Source organism: Macaca fascicularis, chromosome 19 (genome assembly GCF_037993035.2).
Source record: "Macaca fascicularis isolate 582-1 chromosome 19, T2T-MFA8v1.1".
Taxonomy (NCBI): Eukaryota; Metazoa; Chordata; class Mammalia; order Primates; family Cercopithecidae; genus Macaca; species Macaca fascicularis.
The window spans coordinates 68,418-88,498 of record NC_088393.1 but is presented as its reverse complement, the minus strand read 5'-3'; the positions used below and the strand labels follow the sequence as shown (position 1 = coordinate 88,498).

The following is a 20,081-nucleotide window of genomic DNA, read 5'->3' as shown; positions in this document are numbered from 1 at the left end:
CCATTTAATTCCCTAATGCAATTACTGAGCTTCAACCTGATGGCTGTAATGTCTAAATTCACTTTTTCTTTATTTCAGTTCTACATAACAAAGCATAAATAATCACAGAGGAGTGATTCTGTGTTGGACTATTCAGTGGACAGAGAAGAGCATTCTGACCGGCGTGAGACACTGTTTCCGTTCCCAGGGAGCCCGTGAGGTGGCTGCACGGAGAACACGCGTGAAGATTCAGGAGCACGAGCATCAGGTGATGGGAGGGGCACGGAGGCAGCACCGGAAAGATGCCTGCCGAGGGGCCGCTGCAGCCAGGCTGGCCGGGAAGGTCACGGGAGTGGGCGCAGGCATCTCCCTCCAGCCGCACTTGGTTTTCATGAGGACGCGTGCAGGGAAGGGGATGACACCGAAATGCTGTGGCGCTGAGGGGAGGAGGGGAGGGACACAGGGCCGACGGCTGGCCCTCACCACTTCCGTCCATGCCCCTATGAACGCTGCCAAAATCAGCCCCAACGGGGAGAAATGAGTTGGCTGAAAGAGGTGGACAGACTTGGCTTCCATGGAATTCACAGATTCCAGTCATTAAAAATCCCTTCTGAGTTTTCATCTGGAAAACTTTGCAAATGTACTTAGGGACAAGAGGCAGAGGATGGGCTCAAACCGCAGCCCTTCTCCTTCTCTCTTCATCCACGACCCTCCCTGGGGCCCTGAGTGCAAGAACCCAGAGCTGCACAGCCCAAGGGCGCAGCCCCTGACCAGAGGAGGGAGCCGCACGGCAGGGCCTCCAGCACGCGGATGGCAGGATCTGTGCTATGTCAGTCCCAGGGCCCCAAGCAGAGAAGGCCTGGGGCTCCCAGCTGAAGTTTTGCTGTCTACTCTCTCACCAAAGTCGAGAAGGATTGAGTGGGACTACTAACGCCACACCTGGCGGCTCCTCGGTGGCTGCCGATGTGGTCCTCAGGCTGCGGGTGAGACCCTCTAGGGAAGCCAAGACAGTGGCGAGAATCACAGCCACGAGTGCTCCAGTTGCCCCCAAACTCAAGCATAGCCTGAGGAAGGCAGCGCCCGCTCAGATCCCCGTGCAGGCTTGTGTGGCACACTGGTGAGGCACACAGCACCAGAACATGGCACTTTAAGTGGCTTTGTGGGGTGTAGGAACACAAAGTGTGGTCTGGAGTGGCTCAGAAGTCACTCCCACCAGCCTGCGGGACCCGGACGGCCCTTTTGGACGTGGCTGTAGTCTCTCCAGGGCGGGCTCCAAAGTTCCAAGGATGAGGTGAGCATCGGTCTTGCTCTGAGGAAGGCCCCTGACAAGTATCCTGAACATGCAGGTACACAGCTGGCTGACTCATCTGAAGGGACCTGCTGAGCTACGAGCCAGGGACGGCTAGAGAGAACTCAACTAACACACGAACCCTGCCCAGGCGCCCACCTGGGGCACCCACGAGAAAACTACGGAAGCTGTGAAGACGGAGGTGTGCACGGGGCTGGGAGAATCCTGGGAGGAGCCGCACTGGGGACCAGGAGGGACGGAGGGCTGGGCCCCACAAACAATCGAGAGAGGCGCTCGGTGCCCTGTAGACCCCTCTGCACCCACAGCTGCAGGCCTGGCTGGCAACACGACCTTGTCTGCAGGGGCCCAGGAGCACGTGTGTTTGGCAGGAGCTGCCCTCCTGGAGCCGCACTACGGGTACCGTCATTTTAGAGGCAGGTACCTGATATCAACGATGACAATCAACCATGCCAACCTGAATTACAGCCATGTCCTCAGCGGGTCACTCTTTATGCTGACAATCACAAAGAGCTTGAACTCGCTGTCCCAAGAGGCAACAAGCCCTTCATTATCACGGCAGCAAGCCTCTGTGCAGCCCTCCACCCACGCCGTTTCCTGTCGGGGCAACATGAAGTCCCATGACGGTGACTCAGAGCCAGCCCAGTAGTTTCAGTGCAGGAAAAATCACAAAAACTCAAACACATCCTAAACGTGGGCAGTTGGTAGGAGCCAATTCCTAAATTCAGCCTGTTCGGAGGCTTTCTGGGCTAGCACAGCTCTGATCACAGGCTTGAGCTTTCTGCTCCCAGTAAAGGGCGGCGAGGAAGCCAGGCTCTGCCATTCTGCAGGCTCCCCTACGTGGAGCCTGCCCTGTGGCCTCGGTGGCCTGTGCCAGACAGCTTGACCGTCACCCTCAGTGAACACTCGGCACAGCGCAGCAGGCTTGGGGAAGAACAGAAAGTGACCTCTAAGCCCGCAGAAGATGCTAAGCCACGCATGACCTCACGTGTACTGCGTGTCAATCGCCACCGAAGCAGGAACAAGCTCTTAATAGTTCCAGTAAATGCAAAGGCCGCCCTGGAAAACTGCGTGAACCTTTCTGACTACTCACAGGTAGGTAGCTACTGCCTGAGACACAAAGGTAAAGAATTAACCTGAAACTGCATATTATAAAACTTATTTTTAAATGATGGCGCTTAATTGAAAAGACTCCCAAAGAATACTGTATTAGAAAGTGACAGAGTGAAACCGTGAGGCTGACCACAGGAGTCCCTGGAAATTTCACCAAATGTTGTGTCAAAACTGGGAAACAGAAGAACTGCACCTAATGAAACATTCGATTAATCACTCGAGTCCTCCCCACATACGAAGCTATGTAAAAAGTGTTCCCAGAAGGTAAAGTGAGCAGGAGGGCTGTGAACACACAAAGAGAGAGCCACTTCGTCCACGGACCACAACAAAAGAAACGCTAATGAGTGCTGACGACACGCTGGAGTCCAGGGCTCTGGGTGCAGCTGGGACGGGGACACTCAGGGTCCTACTGTCCAGATGGGAAACCAGGGTGGAAACACCAGGGAGCCTGTCCCAGGGTGCAGAGCTAGTGAACAGTGGTTCATACTGCGACAATCCCAGCTGCCAGGCTCTGGGGCTCCTCGGGACAGAATCCTGTTGACTTCACTCTGGGGTGCTAGAGGCAGCAGCATCCCCTAAAGGCACCTGGAGAAGTGGTGTTACCCTCCATCCCCTGTCCCCGGCGTTACCCACCATGCCCCTGTCTCCGGCGTTACGCTCCGTCCCCCTGTCCCTGGTGTTACCCTACGTCCTCTGTCCCCAGTGTTGCTCACCATCCTTCTCACCTCCAGGCCCCTCTCCCTGTCCTCCCTCATTTTCCTGTTCAGCCAGAGCACATCACATGTCTCTTCCCTTTTCAAGAGGCTCAGCTGCACCCAGAGGCATTCCAGCCTATTCGGGATGGGGCACACACCCTGGGGAAATGCCAGCACAGGGCCGGAAGGGCCTGAGACCCTCTCACTGTCGCCCAGGAAGGATGGAACAGCCCACAGTCACACTGATTGTCAGGCAGGATGAAAACTTCTGTGTCCGAAATGTTCTTTTCACTGGAACGGTTCGGACCATTCGTGAATGAATCAGTTAAATACCAGCAAGTGCCATTCCCACTTATTCTCTGGCTACAGTTTTCCACCCACCAGCAACCACACTCCTAGGAATTATCCCTAACGCAGAATCAGCGCCTTGTGCCTTTAGGAAAACCTCTTTCTCTCCAGCTTTGTCCTCCTTCCACAAAAGGTGCCTCTGACTGCCTCAATCGCCGTACCAGGATTTCACTCAGCTACAGAGGAAAATCTGCTTGGGGGTCAGAGGTGGGTGGTCCCTGCATGGGCAGCAGGTCTGTGACATCCTCCGAGGAGCCTGGCCCAGGCCTGCCTCACACGCCAGGACTCTGCCTTCTGGCTCTCGGGCCCCCGAAGCTGCTTTCCCTCCAGGTGTCATGCCCCGGGCAAGAAGGCCGGACAAGGGCCCAGGGCTGCTGTGGGTCGGGAAAGCCTCCTGAAACCTCCCACTCCAGGAACCCCATCAGCATCCCAGCATCTGGACCTGTGTCACCAGCCGCTCCGCCGTGCAAGAGAATTGGATTTTCAGCTGGGTGTGCTGCTTCCCTAAACAAAGCAGGGTGTTGTTACTCAGGAAAAAGGAGAAAATTGGCATCTTCTTGGCAACCCCGCGACATCCAGCCACCGGTTCTCACCACCCCAGAGATGTCCATCCAGGGCAGATAGTGTCTTCAACCAAGCGCCACTGACCCAGAAGTACAGTAATTAGTACACTTTCACCAGAATCACCCACTCCTTCACCTTTATACCCAAGAAAAACATGTTTGCCAGGCAAATTAGATGTCCAGGAGGTGTAAGGAAACCCCAAGCCTGCTTTAAGCCTCAGACTTTTGAGACCGTTGAGGGCTGTGCGCACAAGAGCAAGGCTGCACCCGAAAGCTCTGCTCCTGCCGGACATCATGGACAGACCACATGGCTTAGCCACATGGACCCTTCCAGGACTTCACGAGAGGGACCTCCGTGGTACATGCAATGATGTGCACTTCGTTCAGCCTCGAACAGACCACGCCCTCATTACAGGGTCGGTGGTCCATCTCCTGCCTCAGCCCCCCACCTCACCGAGGGTCTGTGTCTGCATCTGAAATAACTTTGCTGTTTTACCTGGGTACCAAAATGCGGCATCGCGATGTTTAAAGGTCTTTAAATATCAACACTCCGGGTGCAGTCCTTGTCACTTTAATGCAGTCACTCGATGCAGGCCTCACTCACAACTCTGAGGTAGCTCATACCTTCCCTACCTAACCAAGGAAGAAACGAAGGCATGGAAGGTGCAGCTCCTAAGGAGCAGATTAGGATTCAAACCAGTGATCTTCGTCACATGCTGACCTACCTCTCAGGGTGAGATAATGTTGAAAATTAACCAGGTAGAACAGCGTTCCATAAATCAGCTGGAAATGGTCCTTGTGGATGGGCCTGTGGTTACTCCCTGAAGAACAAGACCATTAGCCCAAAAATCCGCCTGTGTCACACTCAAATGTTTACATATACAATTATTTTTAAAATAACCCAATCAAGCATCTTCACAGTCATTTAGAGCCATAAAGATTGTCTGCTTCGCTGACAATCAACCCAAGACCTCTGTTGGCAAAGGGCACGGTGCCAGGTCCAGAGAAGGTGGGACAGAGACACAAGCAGGAACCTCTCCATCCCTGGGAGCCTCGCTCTGATGGGTCCGTGAGGACACGGTACAGACCACGTGGCACAGGCAGACGGCAGGCCAGGAGAAGGGGCTGCATTGCCGGGAGGCAGTGCTTTGAGCTCTAATGGATGGAACACTGCTAACCAGTGAAGGTGGAGAGAGGGCACCCGTCTGAGAGCATGTAGAGGCAGCAAAGCACAGCCAGCCTCGGGGAACCAGAAGCCACAGGGGCATCAGGTTGGGTGCTGCTGTCTGCCGGCCACCGGCTGGGGGACTGTACTGGGCCTGGAGGGACATCCCTGACACTCCCCACCAGATGCCAGGGGCACCCACAGCCCCAGGTGAGAACCACGGATCCCATGGCGAATGAGGCCAGCCTGTGAAAAGTGGGGCTGGGACAGCTCTGTACAGCTTAATAGGAAAGTTGGGTTCTATTTTGTGGGGTTTTGGTCACGCCGATGGCTAGTCACGGCTGTCCGTCAGGAAGTGATTTGAGGACAGACTAGAGAAGGGGCTGCCAAGACCAGCAGAGCATTCACTGCCTGGGTCCAAGGAAAAGGAAATAAAGGCTGGCGATGTCACAGTGGGGGGGAGCACAGAGCGAAGGAACTGGTGGAGACACAGGGCTGGCCCCGCACAGGGCTTTGAGCAGCTACCCGGGGGTTGTCCTATCAATTGTCCTCATGGCCCCAAGAGGCTGCTGTGAGGATCCATCTCCTGAGGACAGAACTGCTCCAGAGCCACACAGCGAGGATCCACAGAACCAAGATCCGGGCCAGCTCCAAAGAGGGTGAACTTGACCCCTCAGCCATGGTCCTAAGACAGGGATCGGAGCCCCCTGGACACGCAGACACAGGAACTGCAGGAAGGGGAAACGGATGCCCCGGACCAGTGGCAGGACCCAGGGTTTCAGCCCTCCAGGGCCACTGGGACCAGCCACTGCACAGGTGGACACACGGTGCTTTAACCCGCGCTGGGGGAAGGAGCCCTCACTCTCAGGGTGGGGACCGCAGCTCGATCGGGCCAGCCTCCCTGCTGGGCACAGCCTGAGCCACACAGGATGCTGAGGTGCCCCAACATTGGGGTGCTCAGAGCCACTCAGCTGAGATCGTGGTGCTTTCTGTAACCACCCTCGTTTCTTTATGGCATAGATCTAGACTCCATCCTTTGCAATGTGTGGGGTTCTAGGAAGAGGCTGGCCAGCCGGGGAAGTGTCCTGGGCTCTGTCCCAGTGATGACGAACTTGGCTCCCCACAAGGGCGGCCTGTTCACCACAGTGACCCCCGGGGACCACGCCCGCACCCATCTTGCTGAGGATAATTCACTTCTCATCCGTGAAAGAATAAAGCTAGACTAACTCAATTTCACACTCACTTCCAACTTTAACAACTTGTGTTAGGAAATCAAAGACAAGGACTCTGACCACGTCACAAACCCAGGAAGCAAAATCCGAGACTAACGGAATGATGCCACCTTCGCAGTTCCGAGCTTTACTAGTTGTTTTTCTTTTCTGGTCTGTTTTTCTCTTTTGGTTTAAATAATTAAAGACTCTCATTGACAAGAAAAAAAATTCTCTATGAAACTAAAAAAAGTGGTTCTAATTAAACATTTAAACATTCTTCCATATGCTTTATAAACAGTTGAAATTACAGCTCTACTTACTGTTAAGTACTTTAACCAAATGAAAGGTTAATTATACAGACTGGCAATTATAATAAATAAGGCTACATATTCATGGTATCATGAATAATTAATAAGAACCATTTGATTTCATTCAGACCAGGGATTCTGTGCTAATAGGCTCTCAGCTGTCTTGAAATAATGGTGAAATTTTAAAATTACTTTTGTACTTAAACATGTCCCCAAAGTGAAGCACAGCGGCTAACATCCATCATGGTGCCCTGCAGAGCGACCCACCCTACTATGGCCGACACCCTGATTCCCGAGGGCTGCATCCCGGGGCTGTACTAGTGCAGAGAATGTTCAGGAAACAGACCAGGTGGCAGGAGGGGGTCTTGTCCTCAAGGAACCTCATGAGTCTTGCTAGGGGGACAAACAGCGAGAGAATAAAACCAGCAGCCACGGAATCCCGACAGCGATGCTCAGGCCTCGCCATGCATACCCCCTGGCTGGCACCTCCCTGAGACCCGTCTGGCACAGGCAGTGGCAGGTTCCGGCCCTTGGAGCGCAGGGATGGCAGCGCAGGGCCATCAAAGCGGGTGGCATGCCGACAGCGGCTTCTCCGCAAGAGCTCCTGGCTCTCGGGGAGCTGAGGGCTCCTCAATGGGAATTTCTGGCTGAGCTCCAGGGGAAAGCGGGTGGGAGGACCGTCTCCTCTGCCCCCATCTCCTCTGCCCCAACCCTGGAAGAGGGTCAGATATCAATGCTAACTCTTGTGCTGACTCAATTAAATCAAACACTTCAGAAAACAAACTTGCTTTAAGTATTAATTTCCTAAAAAGAACTAACATGAGTTCAAGTAATTCACATAATTAAAATGATTTTAATTGTTAATTTAATTAAAACATCTCCATTTTCACAGCATCATGTACCTTGGTACTTTCTCCTTATTGCATTTCCCATCTTTCAGGGCAGGTTTCCTTCCACCCAGGGCAGCAGCGACTCTGGTGTCTCGGGTATTCCCAGGCTTCCGTCAGCCCCTGGGGGGCTTACAGTTCTGCAGCGGTCTCCATCCTCATTAATCTGCATAAGAACATCCGTCCGCAGGGATGTCCTGTGGCCCCGTGGCCACATCTGACGCGCAGCTAAACGCTGGGCGTGTCGCCTGGTGACAGCAGATGACACAACTGTGGGCAAGGTAGCACCTCTGGGCGCCGACACTCTGGATGAGTTTTTTACAAGACCATTCTTTAATGGGTGAACCCTGACAGGAAACACTAAACATTGTTTTTAACTATTTTTATATCGAGACAAATCTTTGTCAAACGTTCACTCAATGTTAAATGTCACTTCTCCAGCCAACCCCTTTAAGAATACCTAAAACTTAAGACTGGAATGACGCTTTCAAACACATACTCTACTCATGTATTCCCGGGAGCAGAGAGCAGCTTAATGTTTTCACGCTACACAGGCATGAAGTTTGGCGAAGGCATTTTAATATTTTTACCTGAATATTTTAATTAAATCAAAAGATCATTTTCACTCTAATACTCTACTTAGAATCTAATTTTCCATTAAATAAACAGTCAATGTTCAGTAACCCACGTGCTGATAAACTTTTGAAAACTTTAGAAAGTATTAAGTATAATCAAAGATTACCTTTAATTTTCGAGCTGGTAAGAGCCTGTGTCAGGGAACAGAGTTGAGATTGAAGAGATAAAAGCACGATGATTTTCTTAAAGAAAAGCGAAATTCGTAAAAGAGACCACGTGATTATATAAAGAAACACAGAATCCGTTTTCAGAAATGGCAAACATTGACCACAGAACACCAGCGTTGCCCGTGATGAGAGAAACAGTTAAAAGGAAGAATTCACGGTGGCCCAGCATAGATCAGGTGTGGGAGGACAGAGAGGTGATGAAATGCTCCTCCTTCTAACTTTCCAGAAAGGCACAAATGGCCAGCACTGTAACTGAGGACCACGCAGGCACCAGTGTGAACTCAGACTCCATGGCCAGCACTGTAACTGGAGACCACATGGGCAACGGTGTGAACTCAGACCCCACGGCCCACACCGTAACTGGAGACCACATGGGCACCAGTGTGAACTCAGACCCGACGGCACCTGCCTGGGCTACTCCAGCCAGCACCAGAACCTGTTCTGCAGCTGAACTGGAAGCTGATTCTGGAAGGAACTGAGGAGCATGAGGACGAGATCCTTCTACCTCAAAAGGGATCAATTTTTTAATGATTTATCCTCTGGTAAAGGGCAGAGGCTGGAGATGGAGTTGATAACAATTATGCCTACTAGATGAACACTTTGTAAAAATCCCTGAATGGTGGGATTCAAAGAGCTTCTGCATGAGTGAAGAGCCATCCACATGCTGAAAGAATGGTACATGCCAACTGCTTGGAGACAGACCTCCTAAAACTAAGACGCTTCCAAAACTTGCTGTATGTTTCTCTTTAGCTGGCTGTTCATTTGTAATATTTAAAATGTCCTTTGTAATAAATCAGCTAAGCAAACTGTTTTCCTGGGTTCTGTGAGCTGCTAAACCCTAGCAAATCTAACATAAAAAGGAGTTCTTGCCGGGCATGGTGGCTCATGTCTGTAATCCCAGCACTTTGGGAGGCCAAGGCGGGAGGATCACCTGAGGTCAGAAGTTCAAAATCAGCCTGGCCAACATGGTGAAACCCCCTCTCTACTAAAAATATAAAAGTTAGCTGGGCGTGGTGGCAGGCACCTGTAATCCCAGCTATTTGGGAAGCTGAGGAACAAGAATCGCTTGAAACTGGGAGGTGGAGGGTGCAGCGAGCCGAGATCACACCACTGCACTCCAGTCTGGGTGACAGAGCAAGAGTCTGCCTTGCGGGGGGTGGCGGGGAAGGAGTTCTTAGGAACCTCCAATTTTTAGCAAAGTCAGACAGAGGTTCTTCACTTTTTAAAAGATTCTTTTTCTTTTTGCTCTTCTGATTGAATAATTTCAAATAACCGGTCTTTGAGTTCACTGGTTATTCCTTCTGCTTGATCAAGTCAGCTCTTGAAACCCTGTATTGATCTAGTTCAGTTACTGTGTTCTTCAGCCCCAGAATCTACATTTCTTTTATTATGGTTTCTCTTTGTTGATATACTCATGTTGTTCATGTATTCTTTTCCAGATTTTACTTGTCTATCAGTGTTGTCTCACAGCTCATTGAGCTCCTTTAAGGCAATTTATCTTTAATTCTTATCAGGAAATTCAGAAACCTCCATTTCTTTTTCTTTTTCTTTTTTTTTTTTTTAGCGGAGTTTCACTCTTGTTGTCCAGGCTGTAGTGCAATAGCACAATACCAGCTCTCTGCAACCTCCATCTCCTGGGTTCAAGCAATTCTCCTGCTTCAGCCTCCTGAGTAGCTGGGATTATAGGTGCCCATCACCATGCCCAGCTAATTTTTTTTTCTTGTATTTTTAGTGGAGCTGGGGTTTCACCATGTTGGCAAAGCTGATTTTGAACTCCTGGCCTCAAGTGATCTGCCTACCTCGTCCTCCCAATGTGCTTTGATTACAAGTGTGAGCCACTGCACCCAGCCAAAAACCTGTATTTCTTTATGGTCAATTATTGTAGATTTATTTTGTTCCTTCAGTAGGGTCACATCTCCTTGATTTTTCAAGGTTGTTCAATATCTCCCAGTCTCACAGAGCTGTGCCAGTTGCCATAAGACACCCTGTATTTCTCCTTAGAGCTGTGCAATGATAGCCTGGGATGCTAAATGCATACTTCATTACTCTCCTTTCCTCCACTAGTCTCACATATTCCTCTGGGGGAGAAGTCTAAGGCGTCTGTGCCTTCTACCAGTCTCACAGAACCATGGGGGTCACCATAAACCTCCATACAAGCCTCCTCAAAATTCTCTACCTTGGCTTAGGAGTATGGGAGTCACACTGCAGACAATGGAGGCATAAGAAAGACATCAAAGACCCCTGTGAGCTTCTAAATCTCTACAGGCATCAGTAAAGATGGGTGCTAGACTGTGAGGCATGCCCATCCTCATGGGCAATCTCAGGATTCTCTAAGTCCTCCAAGGAGCCCAGCAATGGCTTATGTGGGCCTGGGCCACCCTTGCCAGCAGGGAGTAGTACTAAGGATGAGATCCACCAATGGCCACTGCTGAGTTATGCCAAATGAGATGTCCAGAACTCACAGTGCCTAGGAGGACAGATGGCAGAAGCTCAGCCAGGCCACGGAGATTAAAACAGTGCTAGGGGCTCAATGTATGTTTTTAGTGGGTCTGCTACATGTCGAGTTTGGATCTGGAGTCCAGCCTATAATCCTAGCAAAAATTAAACACCAAATATGATATTCAAAAAAGTGTATGTGGCTAAAAACATATGTTGGAAATACACATGACTAGAAACGTCTGGATTCAAAGAGAAATTGCTAATTCCATAAATATGATAGAGGAATTTAATAACAAGATCACACTTACATAAATAATAAATATCAACTCTATATTTATCTGAGTTGTAAAGACTTTTTTTCCCCATCTCAGTACACTAGTGGGTATGTGTCACCAGTAAAATCAAAGGAGTATTCCAATTACATTCATGATATTAGTAAGTCTGATAAATAAAAGTAGCCAGGACCATAGAATTGGGGCTACAGCTGTGATCTTCAAGGAAAGTAAAACTTTAAAAACACTCATAAACCAAGATAAAGAAAAATAAAACAGTAGTTACTTGACTTTCCAAATTGTTACAAATGCAGTACATAATAATAAAAGTTAAAAAGTTAAAAGAATTTAATAAATAATAAAATAATGTAATGAATGAACAGATTTGACAGAAATCAATAATTTAAAAGTTTTGAGAGCAAGATCATGAAACCAAAAAGACTCATGGTGGAAAGAAAAAACACAGGTAAATAAAAGAGACTGTATTTATTTAAAAGTAGTAATTCAAAATCTAAGAAATCAGAACAATTGTATTCTAACATGAATACATGATACATTGATTAATTTCCATGAAAATAGAGTTAAAACTTTCCCTCAGTAATCAGCAGAAAAAATCTGATTAGCTAATTTTAATGTTTAAGTTATACATCAGAGTTCATGTCAAATCACTTCTACCTCCTTTGTAATGTAAATGCTTTTGAAGGAGAAAAATAAGCCTGTCCTCATTAGTTTATTATGCTAATCAAAATGAACATAAATGCAACAATAACTAGAATTTTAACCAACAATTTTCATTAATTATATTTGCAAAAATCATTAATACACTTTTAGCCATTTGGCTATTTATTTTGGTCACCTGGCCATCACTGGTATGGTTAAATAATACCAGAGCATTGTAAAGTGGAGTTAATTGCAATAATAAAAGGATAATTCCATACTAGAAAACGTATTACTTTCACATATTAATTTTAAAGATTAAAAACAATCACATCAACTGATGTTTGAAAAAACACTTTCAAATAATTTAAATCTTTAAAAATAATTTAAAATCTTTAAAAATCATATCGAATTGTGAGGACTAATTATTCTTAATCAATAAAATCTAAACTATATATTGAAGAGTTAACAAAAGAACCATTTCCACTTAAGGTAAGGCTGGAATAAGGAGGCTGGCTGGGGCTGATGCCATTCACCACTGCACATGATGCCTGAGGTGGGACCAAAACAAGACGGAAAAGGAGAGGGACTACAAAAATGGAGTCAAAGACATGAGACTGTAGTTATTCTCAGATGATGTGACTGTAAACTTGAAAAAGTAGAATCCATTCTAATTATCAATACTAATAAGAACATTTAAAAAGTGGGCAAAACTATTCTGAATAAGCTGAAATCAGTATTTCCTGTTTAGTAACATTAATCTTTAAACAAAGCAAACGCACAAAATCAGTCTCTATTTACAATAGCAAAATATTATGAGGAACATTTGAAATAAATTTGTAGGCCCATGTAAAGAAATTTTAAAACTTAATGAGGACATTAAAATGACATGAATATAGCCTGAAAATAATATTATTAGATTGGAGGACACAGTGACATAAAACCCCGGTGACTGCAGACTCAGGGCAAGCTAGACTTAAAAGTCACATGTAGTCTTTCACATGTAAAAAATGAGAATTAGTCTAAAAGCCAATTTTGTCTAAATTTTGATTTTTGGTGAGGATATAGTCAAAATAGTTGTGAAAAGAAAAAAATAAAGATGTTAAATTTCATGTAAATCTATGTTAGTTGGAAATTTAAAATAAGTCATGTAAATATTCATAATATTAAACAATATCATAAGTGGACTCAATAAAACATAATATTTTATCATATAAAATAGGTCCTGCCTTCCTGAGGAAAACATAAAGTCAAACGGCATGAAGGAAGGATTTTGGTTTCGCTACAGAAACATAATAAGACACCTAAGTGTGTATTTGTGTGTGTGTACATACAATTAAACTACAAAATATAAAATAGCATCTAAAATACATCAAAAATGAGTCACGCAGAAAAATTCATTTTACACATACATCTATAAAATAATAAAATGTATTCAGCCTCACAATTACTTTGTGAACTGGAAATAATAATGAATTGTCATTTTATCCAAATCTACAAAAAACATACATACAGTATCAAGTTCTGGTTAAAGTAGTAGATGAACTTTATGTGGTAGTTAAGAGTATCTACAGTTTGTGGGCTGCATCTTGCTATATTACAATATAAAATGTACCATTTATTTACTCTGCGATCAAACCCCCAAGTTACCCAAGTGGAGGAACCCTCAGACATTTGCAGATAAGTCAGTGTGCTAGTAAGCAGCGTTCTTTACAAATCTATGAACATCAAGGTCTCCTTGGAACAGACGTGCTGTGAACAATTTCTAAAATACCCTCCTGTTAGACACTTACGTTGATTCCATTCTTAAAGCAATTACTGAATAAACAAACTCCATCGTGTGGATGAAATGCTACTTTAATTTGTCATAGCTATCATTTTCTAAAGTCTTCCTTCTAATCCAAATCATTAATATTTTGAGGCTAGATCAATACTGATTCATTGTTTTAAGCTTCAAATGCATTATACAATTGGGCAGAACAAATTTCCTCTCATTAATCTTCTTTTCCAGGATTTGTCAGGTATTCCCAACATTAATTCACTACTAATATGCACAGTGTTTCTAATCATGGTCAACAAGATCTGACAGTGCATCATCCCTAAACGATCCATACTTGCCTCACTGACATTATGTGGCCCACTTCCACACCATGTCTGGGTGTGAAGGACTTCCCATATGATCCCCCGAATGGAACTTCACAAGTTAGAAATCACTGGGTCACAGTGTGATACTGTGAAGATGGGATGAAGTTAAGGGAAGGTTATGAGTGAGTTAGGAAATGTGTTAGGCAGGGTCAGATATTACGAAATCCTAAAAACAACATTTAAGGAGGGAGATGACAAAACAATCAGTGAATAATATGACTTTTTCCAGTGAAAATGTCATATCTAATTGTTCTCCATTTTTCTTCTCTGAGCTTCTTTCTAAGGCAAGATGTGTCTTGAGAAGTCCCTGCTGAATGTTAGGAACATGCATTTCAGGACTTCCCATCGACATACCCTCTTTCTTTACCACAACCACATATATGGGGGCATAACTCAACATGTGAAAAAGACAGTCTTCTGCTTTTCACTGAACCTCCAGGAATTCGGGACAATAAACTTCTACCTGGAGACCAACAGGTGAGTTTTTCTGCCCCTTCCTTCATAACACCCTTCTTCCCTAGTAAAGTCCACACACATCCTTACATGGCAGCTGTGGGTATATGAACTGGTCTGATCCCTTTTAGTCACAGAGCCTGAAGTATCTGCTAGTACCTGCTGAACACAGTGTCATGGGTGTGAATGGGCAATGCTTTTTCTTTCTCTGGTTCCTGCTGAAGTCTCTGCTAGTACCTGCTGAGCACAGGGTCATGGGTGAGAATGGGCAATGCTTTTTCTTTCTCCGGTTCCTGAGCTTCCCAAGCTCTCTCTCACTTCTGGATCCTGAATACCCAAATCTTATTGCCCTTTCTCCTCCAAGCTTCCTTCCCGGAACCAACAGCTCCTCCTCATTAGAAAGACACCTTTGTTCCGTGCTTACTTTAAAAAGTCTTGCTCTTTCCCTATCCACTGCCTTATGTCACTATGTGTATGTCTTGGGGCAGGTGGAAAGGTGAACAGAAGCCAGTAGACAGTAACCAGCACCAGCTTAACAGGAATGACATGATCTGGATGCGACAGTGGCAGTTTTCCCTTAACATCCCTGCCCCCTAAAGATTTGAGATCAAATTTCACACTCTTAAGTAACAGCAATTTGTCTTTCACGGTTTTAATCATATTGACTAAAAGCATTTGTCTTTTCCAGAACATCACATTAAGTCACCCAAAAATATAAAAATTAAAAAGATGTAATTATTGGCAATAAAAAACATAAAAGGTGAGCTTTCGAAATATCTTTGAGAAATTTATTCATTATGAACACATGGAATCTGTTGGAACAAAGTTCTAGGACAATTCAGCCCATCCTTCAATAATTGCAGAAAACAGCACAAAGAAAACTTGATATTTATACTTAGTTGGAAATTTTATCCTACAGTCATTAAATACAGAGATCATATAAAGGAATAGAGGAAGATGTTGAAAACTAAACTAACTCAAATCATCAATATTCTTACAAAGTGCACACTGAATTAATGTAAAAGTATTTACCAAACAAAAAGTATTTTCAATACATAATTAAGACTGAAAAGTATTGAGGCCTCATAAACTGAACCTGATACAACAAATTTCAAAGGGAAACTAATTTGGAAATCAGAAAATCATCTAAGGAATTTGAGAATTAGGCTTCTGTTGCCCCCTCTGCTACTGACAGTCAGGGCCCCCTCATTGTATTCTGTCCTCCACATCTCTGCTGATTGCCGTTTTGTCTATTTCCATTTACCCCACTACTACTTGCTCAGGTCACTCTCCTTCATTCTCAGTGTTTGTTCAAATTCCTCACACCCATCCACTTCCCATCTAAATTTCCCTCCCCTTTTGTCCCTCGCTGGCCCTACCTCCCTCTTCTCTTGTTTTCTCCTCACGATCCTGCCCCACCTCGACATCCACAGCGATACAGTGAAGAAGCCCCTGCCAAGGAAGAGCCCACTTCTCAGTGGGGCACCGGGAAGGTAACCGCTAGTGGGAGGTGACTGTCAGAAGGACGCGGGCTGTCACAGGATTGGGCAGGTCCCTTACCCCAGGCCCGGACTCAGCTTCCTGTCTGAAGCGGTCACCCCGAAGCGGGGGGTTTGCGGAGACGTAGGGCCAGGCGGAGGGAAGGATGGGGAGACATCTCAGGGAGGACTGGCGTCTGCCAAATCCCAGGGCTGCCCTGAGCTGCCAAGAGGGGCAAGGGTGGGGACGATGGGAGACAAGCCATGTGCCGAATGGGGACCTGACGCGGCGCGCGATAGGATGGGCGGACGGTGAAGAGAACTAGGGTAGAAGGGCTGGACGGGGCGACCTCAGTGACGGAACCGGACACAGACGCAGATCTGGCAGCTGAGCGACAGGCTTCGGAGCATTTCAGGGCGTCGCGGGGCTCCCCGCCTACAGTGGGGCTGTTGCCGAGCCTGTGACGTCCGCGGAGACCCACAGACCCCGGGTATGGAGGATGGCGCAGGAAGGGGACTGCGTGGCTGGGTTTGGCCACAAAAAGCGGAGGGCACTCACCCGAGCGGACCTTGGCTCCGGAGAATCCGTTTCCGGGTCAACAAAAAACGCCGCGCGAAGGGCGGGGCCAGTACGTGCCGGGCGGGGAGGGGTGAGGCAGACAAAAAGGCGGGGCCGGGCCGGGGCGGGGTCTCGGGCCGAGGCAGGGCGCATTCTGAGCTCCCGCACGCGCTGCTTGCTTTTCCGACCCTGCCAGTTTTTCCCCTGGGCTGAAAGCGCGTGTCTGCGTCCGGTTCTGTTTGAGTGCGTTCAGTGCACCGTGGGGGCGCGCTGCTTCCAACTTCCTGTTAGGTAAGAGGCGCGTGAGCCTCTTGTGCCGGGGGCGGTGCTGCTGCCTAGTCGGCGCCCGGCGGGGACGCGAGTCCGTACGTGCCGGCGGGAGCGAGAGGCGGGTGGGCACCCTCGCGATCCCGCACTCCGCCTCTGGGTAGCAGCCTCCCCGGCCCCACACGTTGTGACGCGCGCTCGGGCTCCGCGTTAGCTTGGAGTCAGAGGCGTAGCAGTCGTCGGGCCCAGGGCCGGAGGGGCCTGGACCGGGCAGGGTCTTGCCCTGGACACCGCGCCGGCCGCTGCTCCGCACGGGTTCATTGCGTTCCTATTTTCAACCTGTCCTGCACCGCATCTGAGATGATTTATAAATTCGGTACCTTTGGGACAGGCGTGGATGATCTCCCATAATTTGCTTCCGTTATTAATTTCTAAATGTATTGTAATACCACTATCTAAAAGTATTTTTTATTTGAAATATATTTTTATATATATACATGCATATATTTATTTCTGAAACTTGTTTCCAGTACGTATAATGAGGCTTGTAAAGTGGATACTGTTCAGGAGATAGGTGGATTTTGCTTTTAAGTAGTAAAGACTTAGTTGGTGACTATTACTGGGGCTATTTGTTAAAGATGTCTTTTTTTTTTTTAATGAACATTAAAAGCAGTAAGATTGGATTTCTGGGTTTCATTATCTTGATTTATATCTTAATTTGTGAAAAATGTAAGTTAACTCATTTTTATTTCCTTTGCAGAATCTGAAGTTTGTGCTACCGATGATTATTTCCAAAAAAGGCACACTTCTGGTTTTCCCAGAACTAATGCTATCTTTTCCATCTTTTGAGTTTACTTGATATTAATGTTTGACCTCAAATCATGTTACATTTTGGAAGAAAACTTTCTCTTAGCCAATGGAACATAAACCACCCTGGAGTTCATATAAAGGAGGCGTTAAATGCCTCTGACAGTGTCATGTGTTAAAACTCATGACCAAACCCAAGGTCACATAGTTTTCTGTGTTTTATTCTAGAATTTGTATAGTTTTGTCACCGGAAAAGGGATCTTGTCCCAGACCCCAAGAATAGGTTTTTGGATCTCACATTGGAAAGAATTTATGGCGAATCACAGAGTATAGTGAAGTTAAGGTAGTTTATTAGCGACTACTCAACTACATAGCAGGGCGTCCTCAGAAAGCAAGAGGAGGAATGCACCTGTTTTAAAAAAATTATTTTTTGAGGCGGAGTTTCACTCCTGTCACAATGGCATGATCTCGGCTCACTGCAGCCTCTGCTTCCTTGGTTCAAGGTTTCTCCTGCCTCAGCCTCCCAAGTAGCTGGGATTACAGGCGCGTGCCAACACATCCGGCTAATTTTTTGTATTTTTGGTAGAAACTGGGTTTCACATGTTGGTCAGGCTGGTCTGGAACTCCTGGTCTCAAGTGATCTTCCCGCTTCAGCCTCCCAAAGTGCTGGGATAACAGGCATGTGCCACCGCGCCCGGGCTTAATGTTTGTTTATATAGGTTATTATAAATAGTGTTGTCTTTTATAAAGGCTTGTGATCAGTTTGTGACAGGCTATTAATATTGTTACTTGTCTATGTTACTGTGGATTTTAACAAGAATTTATGAGTGTATTATTACCTTTAAAGTAAAACTTATTTTTAAACTAAGAATGCTTTTTTGTTCTTAAAGTCCTGGTACATTTTTATAAGTTTTATGTCTTTATTTATTAACTTGTTCCCGCAACCATAAATATTTTATAACCAAAAGTACTCAACCCCCTAAATATATAATCCAACAAATTTAACTTGTGTGTGTGTGAGGCAGGGTCTCACTCTGTCGCCTAGGCTGGAGTGGAGTGGTGTGATCATGGTGGGCTAACTGCAGCCTCAAACTCCTGAGCTCAAGCAATCCTCCCGCCTCAGCGTCCCGGGTAGCCGGGACTACAGGTACGTGCCATCATGCCAGCTAATTTGTGTGTTTTTTGTAGACATAGGGTTCTCACAATTTGCCCAAGCTAGTCTTGAACTCCTGATCTCAAGTGATCTGCCCGCCTTGGCCTTCCAGAGTGCTGGGATTACAGATATGAGCCACTGCGCCCTGCCCAGATTTAACTTTTTTAAAACCTTTATTTAAAATAAAGTCACTGTGGTTAAGAGGCCTCTGACAGTTTCGCGTTTTAAGTCTGAGGACTATGTTGAGTAAATTTTTGCATAAGTTGTAAAATGTGCATTCATGTTGATTTTATTTCCTATGGTTTCCAATTAATTGTGCCTTCTGCATTTTTAGAAATTCACGGGCTAGTGGGCTCTGTGTCAGTTTGCATTTCTAGAACGATAGCGCCAAACACTCCATGCTGTCTTTAAGTGGTGCAGCGGGATGTGTAGCAGCGGGCACGGGGCTGCCGACAGCGCAGTGAGCTCTAGGGCGCTGCAGTGCCCCCGGCCGCCAGCAGAGTACGCGCGAGCCCGGCTTTTCTGAGCCCTGAGGCGGCCGCGTGCTACCTCCTCGCCTGAGTCCTGCGAGAGCGGGAGCCGCGTTCTCCTCAGCACATACTGGGATACGCCCCTCGCTTTTGGACACCTCGAGCTCGCGTCCGTGGTGAATAAAATCCTTCCTTTTTCAGCCTTGGCAGCTGAGGGGCAGAGACCCTTCCTGTGGAAAATTAGAAACCAAAAGCCCCTGTGAATCCAGCACACTTGAGGTTCGTTCTCTGCACCCAAGGCGAGGCGGCCACGGAGCCAAGCCACGGTCTCGGAACAGAAATGTAGCCTCAGGAAAGCAACTGGAACACCCACCACAGTGATAATAACCCCCGTAGTACTAATAACACTCCGTCTGTGATGCTGGTGTTAGCACCCGTTGTATACAGAGATCACACCGTCAGGGTAACGTGACAGCTGCTGTCCAGATCCGACCCTAGGAATGCGGATGTGTCCCTCAGAGCGCACGTAACGCCCAGAATGCGGGGATGAAATCGTGTGCCTAACGTCACACCTGTCACACTTATATAACCCCCGGAACACGCATCTGTCCCTCCGAGCACACACGTAACCACTGGAATGCCCGTGACACTGTCAGACTAATGCCACACCCGTCACACTCATATAACCCCAGGAACATGCATGTATCCCTGAGAGCTTACGTCCTGTCCAGGATGCGGCCATGGCCTTTGCAGCCCACAGGAGAGCGTCTGCAGCTCCCAGGATGGGACCCTCTGGCTCTTGCTGGGGCGCTGGGTTGACAACCTCTGCCGGACTGGGTTTGGGCTAGATTTGGCCTGTCATGAAACTTCATGTTGTTGTCTGTGCCTTACTGACGTGGTATTGACACAGTTGATTTAAGAAGCAGTTTACTTCCCAATAATGTCATACTTCTGGGAAACTTGCAACAGCAGTTAGTATGCCTTCTCTTTTCTCTCCAATTCC

The 20,081-nt window shown here is 47.0% G+C and overlaps 1 protein-coding gene and 1 pseudogene across 25 annotated transcripts in view; one reads left to right on the top strand and one right to left on the bottom strand.

Moving 5' to 3' along the window:
- Positions 1-16,659, bottom strand: part of LOC135968371 (uncharacterized) — a 239,494-nt gene extending 222,835 nt beyond the window's left edge. For all 25 annotated transcript variants that reach the window (XR_012428119.1, XR_012428123.1, XR_012428110.1 and 22 more), the window contains exon 1: positions 16,382-16,659. Coding sequence is in view for 14 of the 25 variants with exons in the window: in XM_074025091.1 (XP_073881192.1) it covers positions 16,382-16,534 (153 nt within the window). In the remaining 11 variants the exon portion in view is untranslated. The remainder of the gene's footprint in view (positions 1-16,381) is intronic.
- The window catches only part of LOC123573909 (large ribosomal subunit protein uL23 pseudogene), a 33,671-nt pseudogene continuing 30,100 nt past the window's right edge, over positions 16,511-20,081 (top strand).